The sequence below is a fragment of the Heteronotia binoei genome, chromosome 18 (assembly GCF_032191835.1).
Source record: "Heteronotia binoei isolate CCM8104 ecotype False Entrance Well chromosome 18, APGP_CSIRO_Hbin_v1, whole genome shotgun sequence".
Lineage (NCBI taxonomy): Eukaryota > Metazoa > Chordata > Lepidosauria > Squamata > Gekkonidae > Heteronotia > Heteronotia binoei.
The window spans coordinates 18,906,495-18,925,461 of NC_083240.1; the positions used below are offsets into that span (position 1 = coordinate 18,906,495).

An 18,967-nucleotide genomic window follows, 5' to 3' on the forward strand; every position below is an offset into this window, starting at 1 on the left:
ACACTTTAAGTGGTGTTTGCAAAGCACTTATCTCTTCTGTTGTTTTAACAGCTATGATAAACAAACAATACAAGGGGACAAAGTGGCTTCTGGGAGTTTGCAGAATGCTTATGTTTTTAAAGACATACCAAACAACCATGGAATTACAACAGCCCCTGCAGTTTTGCCTTTAGATTATAAATATTTTAGGGTGGGAGCCTTCCTTTTCCCCTCCTGCTGCTCAAATGCCAGGTACACTGAAAACATTCTTCAAATACCTTTTAAATCTCACTTTGAAACCAGAATAAAATGATTATATGAATCCATTCAACATTTAAGAGGATGGAAGAGGAGCTTTTTCGGGTAGGACTTTGCCCCACTGAAGTCAAGATGAATTTGTGAGGTTTAGAGGCTACAGTGGGATCCTTAACCTTTATTTGCAGGCATGAACGGATGCTGGATGAAAAGGGAAAGAAAGCTTGGACTCCAGCTAAAAGACCTGGTTCAGAAACAGTGCAGACGTTTTAAATAATATATTCTTTAAAAATCCAGTACAAAATCAGTGTCATAACTACAACTGTACAAGTCCAATTTAAAAAGTATTCCAAAGAATCTTGAGTTTATACAACGGCTGTGGAAAGTTGCTTCCTGGGATCCCTTCTACAATTCTTCATCTTCCTTCCGTCGTCTTAGACCAGAGCTGTTAAATTCATTTGTTATGAGGTCCCAATCTGACATAAATGTCACATTGTTGGGCCAGGCGCTGTGTGCCATAAAATGTAGGCAAACCCAATTAACAATGTTATTTCTTACTCAAAATACAAACATGCTTAAAACATTAACACTTTTACAGTATTTCCTTCCCACTTCCACTGTCCATTACCCATTAGCACTGGGAGAGTATACAAGTACATAATGCACAGCCTCTGTTGTCTGGCAGTAAAGGTAAACAGTTCATGGGATAGATAAGAGCCCTGGATGGGCCGGTTCTGGTCTGCAGGTTGTAAGTTTGACACCCTGGCCTTAGCCGTTATCAGAGCAAGAGGGCTGCTCCTGTTCCTCCTTGTGGCAGTCTGTGGTATCGCCAGGAGAGGCTACATTTAGGTAACCAATCTCCAAAGGTTGGGAAGGCAAAGGTGAGAGTGGAGAGCTCTCTGCTGCGTCCTCAGGTCTGACACCCTGAATGGCTTTCAGGAGGCTGAACGAGTCCAACAGGCCCACTGGAGAGAAGCTGGAAAAGAAATCAGTCCCATGATTGCCGAGCAGGTCTACTGAATCAACTGCATCATTTCTACCTACCCATTTTCGAGGTGGTGGCTGAACAGGAGTTGCTTGCTCGAGGCTACTGATGGAGTTCATGGCAGAGGCGAGATTCAAACCAAGGACTTCTCACCTTGTTTTCTCAGGTTTTCACCGGAGGGGGTGAACTTGAGAATGAGACTTTATTCCTCACTTGTTGTGGGGATGGGCAAACAAAACAGGGGAAAGGAAAAGCCAGCAGGCATTCTGCAACTCACGCACACAGAGTACAGGTACCATACCTTATGCTGGGGAGGGGCAGAACTTTGCTTTGCAGCTGACATTCAGGGAAGCCGACAGTCTTCAGTTCCTGGGAAAAAGTTTAGCATAAACAGAGCAAGAAATTAAATCACGTTTTTAACTGTTAAATTTTGGCTTTCTTGGGCTGTCAAAAAAAAAAATCAGGAACAACAAAGATGGAAACACTATCAGTGAGAGGGGAGACACAAAAGGGCAAAATGAAGGCTGCACACATGCATTTCTTCTTTGGCCAGAAATTAAAGACACATAGCCTGTGATCACAAATGCTAAATAATGCAGTTTCAACCCACTTTCAATGCACTTTCCAACTGGATTTTACTGTGCAAACTGACAAAACCCAGTTTGAAAGCGGATTTAAAGTGGGTTGAAACTGCATTACTCAGCATGTGTGATTGCAGCCATCGTGGCACAAAATCAGACCAATTCCCAGCTTCATTCACCATCATGCTGCCTAAACAAAGGACTCCTGGTGCCTCTGCAAAATGACATCATTGGGGGGAAACCATGGCTTTTTTAAGCATGCTCCTTCTCTCTTCAACATTTTAGCATAATTGCACTCAAAACCTTACTTTTATTTTGAGCAGAAGCTTTTAAATTTGTGTGTGTGCTTTCTCTCCAAGAATCAGTGAATAGTGGGGCGTGCAGTTGTTGCGCAAACAAAATGGCACTTTTGCTCAAAGCCACACTGCATCATGGCTTTGTTGGTAATAAATACATTTATCATGCACACTGCATTCCAGAATACAGGACTGGGTGCTATTATCTGAGCTTTTGGTACAAAAAGGTTTAAGTATCACAAGTATCCATAATTCCAGATGGGGAGCTATGTGAATATGGGACAGCAAAACAAGAGACCAGGCTACTTGCCTGAGGCACAGTTCATTTTGTAAGGTACAAGTACACTTCGCACATCTGCTGAGGCGAGTTCTAACTCATGAAACCTTATGCCGGAATATTACCCACAGCGTATTGATGAAACTCTCTGTCTAGCGCAGTGATGCTCTGTATTCTTAGTGCTTGGGGGGGAAACAGTGGGAGGGCTTCTAGTGTCCTGGTCCCACTGATGGACCTCCTGACAGCACCTGGGTTCTTTTGGTCACTGTGTGAAACAGAGTGTTGGACCGGATGGGCCATTAGACTGATCTAACATGGCTTCTCTTATGTTCTTATAATAAATTCTGGCAGTTCCTTAAAGGTGCCTCTGATCTCCTATTACAGGATGACACTTATAATGCTCACAGATGATGGGACAAGCACTTCAGAACATGATGGGACAAGCACTTCAGAATTAATATGTTATGTTGTTCATGGAAGTATGGTAGATTCTGGTTAAGTTGTATTATTTTCAGAAGAGGGTTTTATGAATTACCAGGACAGCAACCCCTAAACTGAATTCTGGGTTTAGTGTATATTTCACTGGCCAATTTAAACTTAAGCAAAAAAGCATCAGGGAAAAGGTGGGTGAGATCAGATTTCAGGAAGCTGGTGAGAAAATAACAGGAAGAAAAGCACTGGAAAACAAAGGAGAAGTGGCAGGCTGGTTGAAGGTGGGCTGCAAGACACCAAGGAGGAAAGGAGGTCTGGGATCAGTCCTTACCCCTAGTGGCGTGAGAGGAGGCATGCCAGTGGATGGTGGGAGTGGGGTCCCGCCACAGACAGGACTTGAGCCGGTTGTTCTTACTTCTAAGCTGTGGTTGTGAATATTTCGCACGGCACGCTCCAAGGTGCCCACGTGACTTCTCAGCTGCAGGGTGTGTTCTTGGAGCTTCTTGTTTTCTTCGTCCAAGAATCGTACTCTGAAAATAACCGCGGAAAGAACCTGTCAATATCACATCTTCCCAACAACAAACTGCAGGTGCTGTTCAAATAATTTGCTTTGGTCTCACTTGACAGGAAAAAGAAGGAATAGACACAGAATAACCAATCCTTCTGCTGGAACTGCAAAAGCTGTTCTATACCAGAGAAACATTTGGCAAACAGGTACACTGAACCAAATGCCTGATGTTACTGGAGGCTTCTATTGCTGACTGCTTGTTTTAAGGACTGCTGTTTGGACGATAGATAGTCATTGTGTCGTTGCTGGTTAGTTCTTTTCTTGACAGTTTTAGGCCTTTGGGCTTAGAGTGCTCTTTCTGCAGAAAAGCAGGGCAGAAATCCTTCAAATAATAACCACTGTTACTATTCCTTCACAATTCTCTACCACCTGTTGCGTGCTAGGTATTGTACATAAAGCAAAATATTCAAATGGTCTCCTCTGGATATCATACTGGAAATAAGGAAGGACAGACTGAAAAACATGTTGTAAATATGAAACATAGGGACTCTGAGTTACCCTCCAGCATTCTCCAATTTTGCTCTCATTTGGACCCCAGAAAGCTAAATGGTACGGCTGAATTTAGAATACTATGTACAGTTCTAGTTGACACACGGTAAAGCTAGAAAGGGGGAAGGAAAGAGCAAGCAAAATGGCCAAGAGATCTGAGCACTTCCACTACTAGGAAAAGTTTCTGACCTTGGAGAAAAGATGGCTAAAGGGGAAACAGATTTAAGAAATTACACATGCAGTACAGAAAGTGGAGAGAAAAATTTGCCTCACTCTTTCTCCCATAAAACTAGAATTCATGGGTGCCCAAAGAATTTGATGGCCAGTAGACTCAGGACAAACAACAGCAAATCCTTCTTCTTCCAAGAAGAATTTACTATCACAGGATGTTTGAGGGGGGGGGGGGGAAGGAAGGGAGAGAAATGTACTTATCTAGTTTCTTGTATGGACATGCATTGTTATGTTATGTAATCTTACCTAGAATAGAAACAAAAGAACTTAGTCTTAATTTAGATAATAGATAAGACTGTATTAATCTACAGATTATCTATCTGTACTGTTTTATTCATTTATATCTGTTATTTGTATTTAAATGCATTATTATAATCATTTTAAAAAATTAAAAAAAAGTTAAGTTGACTTTAAAAGGGGATCAGGAAAATGCAGGAGATGTCTATTAAGGGCTACCAGCCACAATGACTAAATGGAACCCCCAAGCTCAGAAATGGTAACACTCTAAATAACTGGTCTGGGAAGGAACAGGGAGGCTTTGGCCTTTTGGCAGCACCTGCTTGGCTACTGTGCAGAATATGATGCTGGAGCAGATGGACCATTGGTCTGATCTAGCAGGGCTGCTCTTGTAATCTTTGACAATGCCTCTTTGAGTAGCCAGTGTGATTTGTGTTAAAACAAATGAATAAAATGTGTTCAGGTTTGTTTGCAGTACCCCCCTCTTTCCTCTAATTCACATGATTAAACTGCATGTTTTCATCGGCTTTAATATGATTTTTAAAGGGCGGTTACCTGTTTTGGGTTGTGGAAATGACCAGCCTGTTGCACCGCTCGACTTCTTCTTGCTCGTGGAGTTGTTGCAAGAGCTCCCTTTTCTCTTGTAGCAAGGTCTCGTTCTCTGCGGTCACCTGTCTGATCAGCTGCTGGTCCTGTGTTCAGGAGAAGCCAAGGCAGAAAACCTGGGTTGTTGTCCCAAAGGTCTTCTAGGCATTCTGCGCACACCCCTCCTTCTACAGTTGCCCTTAAAGTCTCCTAAGTGTTTAACCCCAAAAGGCATGAAGAAAAACAGAACAGATCCAGTGAAACACCTGCACAGTTAGGTATTACACAAACAGCTCTTTTTTGAGAGGCATCAATCTACAAATTAACTATAATTAGTTCTATTTATATTGTAATCTATCCTCCAATTATTCTTTATTCAAACATGGAGAGCCAGTTTGGTGTAGTGGTTAAGTGTGCGGACTCTTATTTGGGAGAACCGGATTTGATTCCCCACTCCTCCACTTGCAGCTGCTGGAATGGCCTTGGGTCAGCCATAGCTCTGGCAGAGCTATCCTTGAAAGGGTAGCTGCTGTGAGAGCCCTCTCAGCCCCACCCACCTCACAGGGGGGTCTGTTGTGGGGGGAGAAGATATAGGAGATTGTAAGCCGCTCCGAGTCTCTGATTCAGGGAGAAGGGCGGGGTATAAATCTGCAGTCTTCTTCTTCTTCCCTTTCTCCAAAGAGAGCAGCCTAATTGGCCAGGCTTAGCCCAAGCTTGTTAGTGCTCGGGAATCAAAGTGGGGTTTGGCCATTGTCATTGCTTGGCTGGGAGACCACAAAGGAAGACTGAGGTTGTTATGCAACCATCTCTACTTACCTGCTGCCTGGAATACCCCATGGTGGGGTTGCAATGGGTTAAATCATAGAGTTGGAAGGGACCGCCATGGTCATTTAGTCCAACAATGCAGGAAATTCACAAATACCTCCCCATACCCCGTGAGTGACCCCTGTTCCATGCCCTGAAGATGGCAAAAGGCCTCCAGGATCCCTGGAAAAACTGGCCTGGAGGAAAACTGCCTGACCCCAAAGTGGTGATCAGCATTTCCCTGGGCATGTAAGAAAGGGCCATAAGAACTAGGCACTGATGCAACCCTGCCTGCTCTCTCTCCCTCTCACAATCTGCCTAAGTTCATAGAATCAGCACTGCTGTCAGATGGCCACCGAGCCTCTGTTTTAAAAACCTCCAAAGAAGGAAAGCCCACCACCTCCCAAGGAATCCTGTTCCTCTACCTACTGGGACTGGTTGACTGCGACTCAGCAGCACATTCTTCTTCCTCTAATGTGGTTCTACACCTCCCCCACTTTTGTCTTCAAACACCCCTATGGTTGACCAGGCAGACAAAGATATTTAGATATTTATACCACGTTTTTCTCCCAGGGAGGACTCCAATGCAGCTTTTCACATTGCATTCCCCACCTCCATTTTTTAACCTCACAACCACCGCCCTGCGAGGTGTGTCATGCTGAGAGAGAGTGATTGGTCCAAGATTCGCTTCAAGGGTGAGTGAGGATTTCACCTGGGGTCTCCAGGGTTCTAGTTAGATGTTTATCACTCTGTCACATTGTCTCTCCCACACTAGTACATCACATGCTTTGCAAGCATGATGAACCAGCTTCAGACAGCTGTTAGTGCAATAATTCTGAGCCATTCCGAAGCTGCGGACACTTCCTTGCCCTCTGTCTCAGTTCTCCCTCCTAAATCCATGGCAGTGCCCAAAACTTAATTCACATCTTCACGGAAATGGCGAAGCCTTTCGACCCGCTCTCACCTTTTCCATCTGGCTCTTGGACAGCATCGTTTCGTTTTTGAGCTCTCTGATGCACGTGTCCCGCTGTTTCACTTCGCAGATGAACGCCTCCTTCGCTTTTCGGAGCTTGGCTTTGTGGCGGAGATGCCTCTCATTGTGTTTTCTGAGGAGGCAACAACACTCTCACAAATGGCTTTGACACACCCGAGCAATGCAGCTATACATGTACTCCAGCTATGGTAGAATTCAAACTGTTTTTATGCTAGAGAAATGCGGGGCAAAAATGCATGGAATGTTTTTAGAGGCCGATATGGAAGCATCCCAATCACTGTATCTTTCCTCTACAGAACTCAATGAGTAATTAAATTGCGGAACTCACTACTGATGGATGTTGTGATGGAGGCTTCAAAAGAGGACTGGATGGATTCAGGGGGGAGAAATCCATCAGCGGCTATTAGCCATGGTGAATGAAGGGAATAGCCTGTGCTAGGAGGCAACATCAGGGGCAGGCCTCATCCTCTTTGCCCTGCTTGGCCCTCCAGAATAACTGGCTGGCTGCATGAATGAGGGCGCTGGACTAGATGGGCCACTGGTCTGATCCCTCAGGGCTCTATTCTCTAAAATCAACTCTGGGGAAAGTGGTTCTGCAAGCTTTTGACAATCATCACTTGGACTGCAACTAGGTGAGCTGAATTTAACAGAAAAGCTTACTTTCTTTGCCTGATGGGCTTGTGCTGCAGAAAATCATAGTTGATGTGGCTCCTGCCCTTAACCACATCTGCGCTGGAAGTTACCTGACAGAGAGGTCCACCTGCTGCAGGATGTGACTGTACTCCTTGTGCAAGACTTCCTTCTCCTGTTGCAATGCCAACAGCTGTTCCGAGAGTTTCTGACTATATTTTTGACAGTGCAGATGCTGAAAAGTAGAGTTGGTGTTTTCAGTCTCTTTTTCTAGAAAGGTCCTGTCAGGCAAAGCATTTCTGACCTCCCCTCAAGGGTTAATGTAATGGGCCCATTCTGTCTTACAGGTGTTAATAATTGGTCTCTTGGCCTACACAGCCCCTATCATCTTCAAGGCCAGAGCTAGGATGGGAGGGGAAGAGTCTGGGATGATGATGTAATTTTCTAGAGGCTTCTCCTGAGAACAGGTCCTGACTGGATGTCATCATCACCTGAGGTTGCTGTACAAAAAAATTATAACTGAACTCAGGTCCAGAAAATGTCCAGAAAAGAATTCAGGTCTATGGATTTGGGAGGGAGGACTGAGACAGAGGGCAAGGAACTATCAGCAGCTTCTGAATGGCTCAGAATTATTGCACTTTAACAGCTGCCTGCAGGTCCCCCCTGTATTTTTGTCTCTCTATGTGTGCATATGTCTGGAAGTCATGGAGACTTCTGGCAACCCCTACTGGGGGCCTGGAGGATATTCAGAGCAGCGGCTGAGTGAAGCCTGCCTCTGTCCCCTGACTGCTGGTATTCCAGGGAGGCCTCTCAGCCAAGTACTTGCCAGGGTGGGCCCTGCTTAGCTTTTGAGATCTGGTGAGATTGGCCTTGCCTGGGCCATCTTGGGGAGGAACGGTGGCTCAGTGCTAGAGCATCTGCTTGGTAAGCAGAAGGTCCCAGGTTCAATCCCCGGCATCTCCAAAAAAGGGTCCAGGCAACTAGGTGTGAAAAACCTCAGCTTGAGACCCTGGAGAGCCGCTGCCAGTCTGAGTAGACAATACTGACTTTGATGGACCGAGGGTCTCATTCAGTAGAAGGCAGCTTCATATGTCCATAAAGTTCATATGTCCATAGATCAGGGCTGGGAGAGACTAGCTGGGATTCTGATGGACTCAAGGCCTGAACTATGACCTGCTTGAATTGCAGTTGCTGGCAATATAGAGAACACCTGAACTTTGGCCTTTGACTTTTGAATTTAAGGTTTGTGCCATCTAATGCAATCCCAAGAGTTTCCGATAGTTTAGCTAGTTTCCTTGCTGAATGCTTTAGAGTGTCGCTGTAGAACAAATATTTATTCTGATTAAAATGTAATAAAATTTCAGAAACCATTTTATAATATTAAACAAAAGGTCTGGTTACTTGTGTACAACCGCCCTGAGGACCCACGGGGTTCAGCCTTGGACTCCTTGACAGGTTCTCCTGGAAGGGAAGCTGTCTGGAAACCTGAGCTATTCCAGAATGCAGTGATCAGAATACGCACAGGTGCAGAATGCAAGGCCAGGTTGCAGAATTCTGCTGAGCCTGAGGCAGCGCCTGGATTTCTTAGTTTGAGCACAGCCTGTGCTACTACGTGGCTCGTTTAAACCCTGCACTGCCTCTCAGACCCTTCTGCAAAACAGGAGCGGGGAGAACTTGACTGACTCATCCTGCAGGACTCTCAAGCTGTACCTCGTTAGAGAGGGTTTTCTTCTCTTCCTCCAAGACCCGCAACTGTGCCTCCTGCTGCTGGCACTGGACCTGCATCTTGGCAAACGTCCTGGTGAGCTGTGTCTCTTTCTCTAGGGAGTGTCTCAGTTGCTGCTTGAGATCTTCTGTCTGCTGATCCAAGAGCTTCCTGTGTTGGGGGAGGTGGATGAAGAGTCACACGAGGGGCTCAGATTCCATCGGGTGCTACAAAAGGGGGCTTAGCTAGCCAGCATCCTATGGAAATTAGTGGGGAACCAGCTCTTAAGAGTACTTCCCAAATGTATTCTGCAAAGCCCCCTTAGGCCTGCTTCCAATGGAAGACCTCCCGGTAGTTGGGCCCTCCCTCGTGCCCTTGCTTCTCCGAGTGGCCTGGATCAGGAAGGATGTCTCTGTGTTGGGTGGTGCTCTAGTCGTTGCGGAAAACCCCAGGTGAATGTGATATCATTGGCCAGCATTTCTGGCCTAGGCCCCACCCAGAAAGTTCCTGATGATGTCAGCCAGCAGCCTGGCTTCCCTATTACTACCTGCAGTCCATTTTGTTCTCCTATTGCCAAGACAGGATCAACTCCATTTTCCTTCCTTAGAATGGTATGGCCCATTGGTTTAGGTTTCAGTTCACAGTTATGGTGGAGTGGGAAACGGCAAGTCTCCCCAATATACTGCAGCTCCTTACCAGGCCTCCTAATGCCACATAAGGAAGAAGAAGAGATTGGATTTATACCCCACCCTTCGCTAACCAAAGGAATCTCAGAGTGGCTTACAAATCTCCTTTTCCTTCCCCTCCTCACAACAGACACCTTGTGAGGTAGGTGGGGCTCAGAGAACTCTCCCAGACCTGCTCTTGAGCGGAAAAGCCTTGAGAGAACTCGTGGCTGACCCAAGATCACACCAGCAGCTGCAAATGGAGGAGTGGGGGAATCAAACCTCGTTCTCCCAGATAAGAGACTGTGCACTTAACCACTATGCCAAACTGGCTCTCATACTCTTTCTACAGAAGATTTAGGAGTTATAGAAGGGCAGCACAAATCAGAAAGGAAATGCAGATATACACGCAAAAATCACAGGGCAGGCAACCTGTAGCACCTTATCCGCTGCTCCTCTTGAAATTGCCGCTGTGCCTTAACTTCCTTTTCTCTGGCCTCCTTCAGTTCCTGTTCCAGCTGCTTCTGCCCCACGATGTGTGCTTCAGAGAGATGCACCTGATGGTTGGACTCCTTCAGCTTCTGCTGCAGCTCCAGAATCTGCGGAGAAAGGCTCTGGATGAAAGGCTCTGGCTGGACTGCAGCAGATGGCTTAACCAGAGAAAATGGGAGACTTGCAGGAGATGATAGCCTGAAATGAACAGAGGGGCCCTTCTGTCTTTCCAGACTTGCCTTTGGGGGCTAGAAAAAGAACTGCACAAGGAAAAGGATCACACCATATTCATAGTTACACTCTAGGAAAACCCTTTTCCATAACTGAGTGTTTCACTCGCCATTCTTTAAAAGATCTGCCACCCACAAGGTTAATGACGCTGACAGCAGCTTGGGATCGAGACCAGCCCCTGCCCCCAGCTCTTACCCTGTTCTCTGCCTCGGCAGCTTTGATTTTCTCTTGCGTTAGTTTCTCTTGCAAGCTACTCTGCTGTTTAATGGCTTGAGAATGTTTCAGTAACTCCAGCTCCAGTTCTTTGACCTTCTGCCGACTGAGCTCCCACCGAGAGGTGAGGGAGGAACAGTTCTTGGAGGAGTCAGAGAGTTTCAGCTGCACTTGCCTCAATTCAGCCTTGATCTAAAGTGGGGGGAAAGGATGAGTTCTCAGGCTCCATCTACACATTACAAAGACTTTTAATCACAGCTGGGTGTTCGCAGCCTCCCAGACCCCCACCTTTTCTGTTTGTGTCCAATGCTGGCAGGGAGAAGCAGCCAAACCACCCCACGGTGCAGCTCCTGGCTCTTTTGCAAAAACCACACATGGCAATGTGCAGGTTTCACAGCAGCAGCTCCACTGAGAGGTTTGCAAAAGATTCCTGATACAGAAACAATTTGGCAGCCAAAATCAAAGTGTGGTGCAGATAAGTAGCTGGCAAACAACCCAAATGTATCTTCCCAGAATCAGAAGCGCTTGAGGAGGTCAGGAAGGCTTTCACTTGCCTGGCTTTTTGCAAACGATGTGAAACTGAATTATTTAAGAGGGCTTTTCTATGCAGGCAACAAAGTTGCACTGCGCTAAATGATTCACAAAGTTACTCAGCCCAGTTACTAGGGTCTGTGGTCTACATGATCATGTTTAGCTTACTGAAAAACTAGGACCCTGCTATGGAATTTATGTATCATTTAAAGTGTCATGTTAAGACACAAGCTTGGCTTCGTTTCTGTTTTCAGATTTCTTTTTTAAACATTTTTTTAAAAAGTTTATAATCAGCAAGACTCCAATACAAATACGCAAAAGCAAAGCAGACACAAAATGTGCATGGGAATAAAACAAATACAAGACAGAAGATGTAAAGTGCTCCCTCCCTGTTTTCATTATCAAAGCTGTCTGAATGAGACAGTAAATCAATACCTCCCCTTGACGTTACATTGATGCCTCCACAGACTGCTTCCTGGGATTAAAGTATACTTTTATCTGCAAATCCATATAGCAACATATAGAGAAATTACCCTCCCAACAACCACAATTGGGAATGCCAAACATCAATGAATTGAGGAGTCACTCCCGATAGGCAGTCCCAAATAAAACTCTCCACCAATCCAAACACTTCTCCCACCCTAGGACCCACCCTCCCTCGCCCCAGATCCATAACAATGAATTCCAACCTCCCAACAAGAAAGGGGCAAAACCACAAAAAAAGCTGAACTAAAACAAATTTCTGATTGGTTCTACAATGCTAATGGGAGAGGGCTGCCACCGCATCTGGATCCGTAGTGCTTTTATTACTAACTGCCCAGGATCTGTGCGGGTGAGAAAGAAAATATTACATGATCTGCCTGAAGTAGCACTATTGTCATTTATCTGACTGTTTTATTGTTTTAATATTTTTATTTACTGTCTATTTTATGCTGTTAGCCGCCTTGAGTCTGTATGGAATGGGCGGGATATAAATAAAACATAAATAAATAAATAAAGCTACTGCTTTACTGAATACCATGTTTACTGAATACCATGTCCTGAGGACTGTGGCGACTTGCTCTGTGTAATCCACCTTGTGTCCAAGGGAGAGAGGCGGACTATAAATGATACAAATAAATACATACATTTTTATTCTAAAATGCAAATCAAACATTGACCTTGCGAGTAAGACCAGTGCATCAGCAAAGTTCTATTTGTTCCTGTCCCCCTTTGTTTGTTTCACTGTTTCCGTACTCAAGGCGGGTTAACTGTTCGTATAAAAGAGCAAACGGCTAATAAAAGAGCAAACCGCTAACAGTTATAAATGCGGGGTTTGCAGCAGCTTAAAGACTACAAAGACTATGTTCCAGCCTGTTTCTTCAGAGGCAACGAGGCACGACTTCATGCCACCTTCATGCTGTATTAAAATTCCCGTGATCTTTAAAGACACCTGTCTATTTTTACTGCAAGTGCCTATCAGCTGAAAGGAAGAGAGTTGATTCCTTTGGAAAATGGCACCAGAGGAAAGTTTTACAGATGCCGTGTGTATAAAGTATGTCAAGTCGCCGATGAAAACAGGTTACTCACCTGTAATTGATGATCTTCGAGTGGTCATCTGTGCAGTCACACACATGGGTTTTCCCGTCAGGACGAACCCTACCTCGGAGATTTTAAAAGCTAGCCTAGGCGTTATTTTTGGCGCGCACTCCCTTCCGTCCTGGGGAGCAGGCATCCACTGCGCATGCCTGGAACGGGAGGGAGGCGCCCCACCCAGCCAGTTTCTTTCCCCGCCGCCGACATAGTAGATGAGCGGTTGCAGAGTACCAGTGGCCAGCAGCGGGGATGGTTGGGCGGGCGTGTGTGACTGCACAGATGACCACTCGAAGATCATCAATTACAGGTGAGTAACCTGTTTATCTTCTTCGTGGTCTCTGTGCAGTCCCACACATGGGTGACTGATAAGCTGAACTGCACGGTGGTGGGTGCTGGCACTAGAGTAGGAGAGAAAAATTAATGCAATGTTAATGCAAATCAGTCAAGCAAGTATTGGACTCCAAGGTAAGTTGGTACTTACCGGATCCAGATCGTATCTTAGTCGAAGATAGAGCGGAGTACTGCCTGTCCAAAGGAGGCATCTTGCCTAGCACGAACGTCCAGAGCGTAGTGCATAGCAAAGGTTGAGGTGGAAGACCAGGCGGCGGCAGCGCAGACGTCTTCCATGGAGACCCCTCTGGCTAAGGCAGATGATGTTGACAAAGCTCTTGTAGAGTGAGCTCGTAGTGTAGTTGGAACCGGCTGCTTTGCTAGTCTGTAACACAGCTTTATAGCAGCAACCAACCATTTCGAAAGTCTCTGCGTAGATATCTTTTGTCCCTTATTGTGCCGTCCATAGGCCACAAAGAGTCTGGAGTCCTTCCTGAATGATGCTGTTCTATCTATGTAATAGGCGAGTGCCCGTCTAACATCTAGGCAGTGTAGGGCTTCTTGGCCCTTATCCGTAGGACGTTGAAAGAAAGCGGGTAGAGTTGTGATCCTGTGGAGGTGAAACGTGGATACTACCTTAGGCAAGAAGGTAGGATCTGGTCGTAACACTACCCTATCGTGATGAAAAATGGTGTAAGGCGTGTCTGCTCTAAACGCACAAATATCGCTGGCTCTTTTAGCGGAGGTAAGTGCGACTAGCAGCGCCGTTTTCCACGAGAGGAAATGCAAAGGGATTGAAGCCATGGGTTCAAAAGGTGGTTTCATTAGCTGGCTTAATACTAGAGATAAACTCCAACTGGGGTACAGTTGTCGTGATGGTGGATGCAGGTGTAAAATTCCTTTCAAGAAGGATTTCGCAGCGGGGTGTGAGAATACAGACCGTCCTTGTATGTGAGGGTGAAAAGCTGAGATTGCTGCCAGGTGCACCTTTAAAGACGAATGAGTTAGCCCCTTTTCAGATAATGACAATGTATAGGCCAAGATTTGAGGCATAGAGGCAGACAAAGGTTTAAAGTTATGCTTGGTTGCGTAGATGGAAAATCTTTTCCATTTCATGGAATATGACTTTCTCGTTGATGGTTTTCGTGCATTTAATAGGACGTTTCTCACTCCCTCAGGGAATTCTGAGAAAGTATCCTCCAAGCTGTCAAGCGGAGTCTGTCCGGGTCGTGATGAAGAACCCTGCCGTTCTGTTGTGAGAGGAGATTCTTGGCCCGGGGGAAGTGATGGTAAGTATTGTCCGATAGGAAAAGGAGCGTTGTGAACCATGGTTGGCGAGGCCACCACGGTGTGATTAGAATACAATTTGTATTGTCCAGTTGAATTTTCTGTATTGATCGTGTTATCAGTGGAAACGGTGGGAAGAGGAAATGTAATGGACCTGTCCATCTCTGAATGAAGGCATCCCCTGCAGATTGTGGTGAGGGCGGACCTCTCATAAAGAAGAGAGCACATTGTGCATTGTCTGGTGCAGCAAACACATCTATTGATGGTGTTCCGAATTTCTGGAACACTGGTAGGAGGTATTGCCTGTGGAGTGACCACTCGTGGTCGTTGATGAGGTACCTGCTCAATGTGTCCGCTTGTGTGTTCTGGGCACCGGGGAGATGTACTGCAGTGAGATGGATCTGATGCGCGATACTCCAGTGCCAGAGGTGCATTGCTCGCTTGCAAAGACGGGTAGATGCAGTCCCTCCTTGCCTGTTTATATAGAACACAGTCGCCACGTTGTCGGACGCTATTTGAACGTGACGGCCGTGAAGAGTTGGCAGGAATGATTTCAGAGCTCTGTGGACGGCTAAGAGCTCCAGGCAGTTGATATGGAGCGACTGTTCGTATGGCGTCCATTGCCCCTGGACTGAGAGGGTGTTTAGATGGGCTCCCCAGCCCCACCTTGATGCATCTGTTGTGACTACCGCTGACGGGCTTGGTCTTAAGAATGGCATGCCTGTCAGCAAATGATTTCGAACTGTCCACCATCCCAGAGAGGGAAGGATGTTGTTTGGGACAGTTAGGAGGGTTTGTTGAGATTGGTGTTGGGGACGATATGCACGAACAAACCAGATTTGTAGGGGCCTCATACGGAGTCTTGCATGTGGTAGAACCGCCGTTGTCGCTGCCATGAGTCCTAACATGCGTTGAATGGTGAAAGCTGTCTGTTTTGGCTGTTGCATTATTTCTGTGGCTAGTGTGTGAATAGAGGCTATTCTGTCTGTTGGGAGGTACGCCCTGTGGTCCGTGGTGCAGAGGCGAGCCCCTATGAATTGAATGTCCTGTGAGGGGATTAAATTCGATTTTTGCTGGTTGACTTGGAGACCCAGGTCTGCTAAGAGTGCAAGGGTTATAGCAATGTCTTTTTCCAGTTGTGGCCTTGAAGGCCCCACAAGGAGCCAATCGTCTATGTATGGGTAAGTTGCAATTCCGCGCTGTCTGAGGTATGCAGCGACCACCGCCATACACTTTGTAAAAGTCCTGGGTGCTGTGGAGAGTCCGAACGGAAGCGCTCGAAACTGATAATGTCTGTTTCCCACGGCAAATCTCAGGAACTTTCTGTGGCCTTGATGGATTGTTAGGTGAAAATAGGCATCCTGTAAGTCTACCAGCGCCATCCAAGCATTTTGAGGGATTAGGGGCAAAATGGATTGGAGGGTGACCATCCTGAATTTTCTGTGGTGGATGAACTTGTTGAGAGCCCTGAGGTCCAAGATCGGGCGCTGACCTCCATCCCTCTTGGGGACTAGAAAGTACCGGGAGTAGAAGCCTGTCCGATGGTACTGATCTGGGACAGGTTCTATGGCCGCCTTGGCCATAAGAGTGATGATCTCTTCTTGGAGGGGAGGGGATGGAGGGGTTGCAACAAAGTGGTGTCTTGCAGGGGGAGAATGAAACTCTATTGAATAACCTCTTAAAATGATATTCAGGACCCATTTGTCTGTGGTAATTAACTTCCAGTTCTCGTAGAACGGTAGGAGTCTGGAAGTGTTGTGAGGTGGCAGAGGTGGAGAGTCAAAGAGACTGCTTGGATGCAGTTGCAGTCTTTTTAGGTTGTTGTGGTCTTTGCTGCCGCTGGTTAAAAGGTTGCTTAGATGGTGGAGCCTTACGCTTCCAGTATTCCGATTGTCGAGGGGACCTGGAGCGTTTGAATGGCATTGGCTTCCATGGTCTGGCTTTGTAGCCCTGCTGTTGCTGTTGGGTCACACCAAGTCTTTTTGCCCGTTTGCGGCTGTCGTCGACTGTGGTGAGTATGTCGTCTGTCGTGGCATTAAAAAGGCCTTGGCCGTCGAAAGGGAGATCTTCGATTTTGAATTTAATGTCGGGTTGTAGGGAAGAGGAGCGAAGCCAGGCGTGCCTTCTCAAGGCAATGGAGGCAGCCATCGCCTTGGAGGTGCATCCCACGGAGTGACGAATGGTATTTATCTGTTGTTTGGAGACTCTATTGAGCTCCTGTAATAATGTGCATGCCTGTTTTTGAGCAGGTTCTGGTAGAGCCGAGACAAGCGTGCCCAGTTGGGAGGACAGATTGTGGGAGTAAGCAGCAAAATATGCCAAATAATTGTTGATTTTGGCGTTTGCTGTGGAGATGGAATACATCTTCCTTCCCAGTGTGTCCAATTTCCTGCCCTCCTTCTCCGGGGGTACAGGATGACGAGTCTGCTTCGATTTGGAGGAAGAGTGGACTATCATCGAGTTCGGAGCCGGGTGACTGAAAAGAAACTTCGACTCCGTAGCTTGGATCTTGTATAGGGATTCGATGCGCTTTGACGTGGGAGGAATAGATGCCGGCTTGTCCCAGGCTTCTTTAATGGCATCTAGATGCACCAGAAGCATTGGCAGAAAGGAACCAGCAGGTAGGTCCGAATGGACCAAATCGTGAACTACATCCGTGACCTTGGGCGCGTCCGATGTCAGCTTTACATTAAGAGCAGAAGCCATGTTTGCGACCAAGTCCAGATATGTTTTGGCTCCGTCGGATGGTGACAAATCTGCAGGCTTTGCAATATCTGAAGCTGGGGATCCAGGAGAGGACATCGATTGCATCGAGTCCGATGACGCGTCGGATTCGACATCGGAGTTGTCAGGTTCGGGTGCTTGCGGGTCCGGTCTGGTTGGACTCGTGTTCTTAGGTTTAGAGGTCGAAGTGGAAGGAGTCGGAGATGGCTGTTTCGTTGGCTGCTTACTCCGTTGGACGGGAGTTGCTTCCTTGGATTGGTTCCTGTGGTGATCTGCACGGTACCGAGAGTGGTGGTAACCGCAGCATTGATGGGAATCCATTGATGGAGACCTCGAGGTGTAGTAGCGTCTTCTCGGGGACATGGATGGAGACCGAGATCTCGGGTTGTAGCGATAGCGGTCCCTCCCCCTGCTAGGGGATCTCTCCGGGAAACGTGTATGATGGTACCGATGTCTCTCGATGCTCGGAGATCTGGCTGGGAATCGATGAGTATCAAAGTAGCGATGAGCATCGTGTCTATATTGGATGGGATTCGACATATCGCGGAACGATCTGGGGTTGATGTGTTGTTGAGTCCACTGCAGCGGGTCTCGGATCTTCTCCAGCGAAGGGTCTGGTATGGATCCTTGCAAAGAAGGGGATCGGGACGGAACCGGGATAACTTCCTCCGTCTGCTGATGCGGTGAGTCCGTAAGCGGAGTGGCCGCTTCCTGGGTATCGGATCCGGGTGTGGACGGATCACAATGTCTGTCAGACTCGTGTTGTTCCGAAGGTTTGTTCGGAGCGGTAGGTTTTTTCGAGTCCTTCGGGTCGGTAGATTTTTTCGGTTCCTTCGGGTCGGTAGGTTTTCTCGAATCCTTCGGGCCCTTCGGATCGGAGTGCTTGTGTTTCTTGGTGTGCTTCCCAGTTTTCAATTTAATAGGCGCGACCGTTTGTTGTGACGTCTTCGCGCCGTCGCCGGTTTTCGCGGCATCGCCAGGCTTATGCTTGCTGGGAACAGTGGCCACTGAAGCTGCCGACCTTGCGCCGTCCCCTTGGGGAGACAGAAGGGGAGGCGACTTACTTGTAGTAGAGGATTGCGACATTTCAGGGTGAAGCACAGACTCCATAAGATGACTTCGCAGTCTAGCGGCCCTGTTTTTCCGCGCCTGTTTGCCGAATTGAAGGCAATGCGCACAGGCGTCTACTTTATGGGCTTCTCCCAGGCAAAATAAACAAAGTGAATGTCCGTCCGATGTAGGGATTTTTGCCCTACAACGCGAACACCTTTTAAAGGTTATTCTACTATCCCTTCCTTCCATACGCCCGGGGGGGGAGGGGGGGTAGGGGAAGGGAGGTCTGAGGTAAAAGCAGGAAAGATATTTTTTTTCTTTTTTTTTAAGAGTAATGAAGAGTATAAGAATATAAGGAGGAAAATGGAATAAAAGAGAGGAAACGACGAAGAAGCGAAGGCTAGGATCTGAGGTAAAAGAGGAGCGCAACGAGGTAAGACTATCCCGGGCGACGGTTGGAAAGAAACTGGCTGGGTGGGGCGCCTCCCTCCCGTTCCAGGCATGCGCAGTGGATGCCTGCTCCCCAGGACGGAAGGGAGTGCGCGCCAAAAATAACGCCTAGGCTAGCTTTTAAAATCTCCGAGGTAGGGTTCGTCCTGACGGGAAAACCCATGTGTGGGACTGCACAGAGACCACGAATAAGATCTTATGGTGATCCCAGCGAGGAGCTTTCAAGGCAAATGATTAAGCAGAGTTGGTTTGCCATTCCTTTCCTCTGTAGAGTCCTCTTGGGCAGTCTCCCTTCCAAGTACTGACCCTGCTTAGCTTGAGATCTGACCGGATCAGGCTATACCAGACCGCCTTCCCTTCCTACAGAT

The 18,967-nt window shown here is 47.0% G+C and overlaps 1 protein-coding gene across 1 annotated transcript in view; it reads right to left on the reverse strand.

The window, feature by feature from the left end:
• Nucleotides 1-949: 949 nt before the first annotated feature.
• Nucleotides 950-18,967, reverse strand: part of CCDC30 (coiled-coil domain containing 30) — a 50,906-nt gene continuing 32,888 nt past the window's right edge. The window contains exons 17-25 of the mRNA XM_060259622.1: nucleotides 10,632-10,841; nucleotides 10,155-10,312; nucleotides 9,054-9,219; nucleotides 7,457-7,578; nucleotides 6,684-6,825; nucleotides 4,886-5,022; nucleotides 3,137-3,335; nucleotides 1,516-1,588; nucleotides 950-1,367 (exon numbers count right to left, since the gene is read on the reverse strand). Coding sequence (XP_060115605.1) covers nucleotides 1,003-1,367; nucleotides 1,516-1,588; nucleotides 3,137-3,335; nucleotides 4,886-5,022; nucleotides 6,684-6,825; nucleotides 7,457-7,578; nucleotides 9,054-9,219; nucleotides 10,155-10,312; nucleotides 10,632-10,841 — 1,572 coding nt within the window. The 3' untranslated portion in view covers nucleotides 950-1,002. The remainder of the gene's footprint in view (nucleotides 1,368-1,515; nucleotides 1,589-3,136; nucleotides 3,336-4,885; nucleotides 5,023-6,683; nucleotides 6,826-7,456; nucleotides 7,579-9,053; nucleotides 9,220-10,154; nucleotides 10,313-10,631; nucleotides 10,842-18,967) is intronic.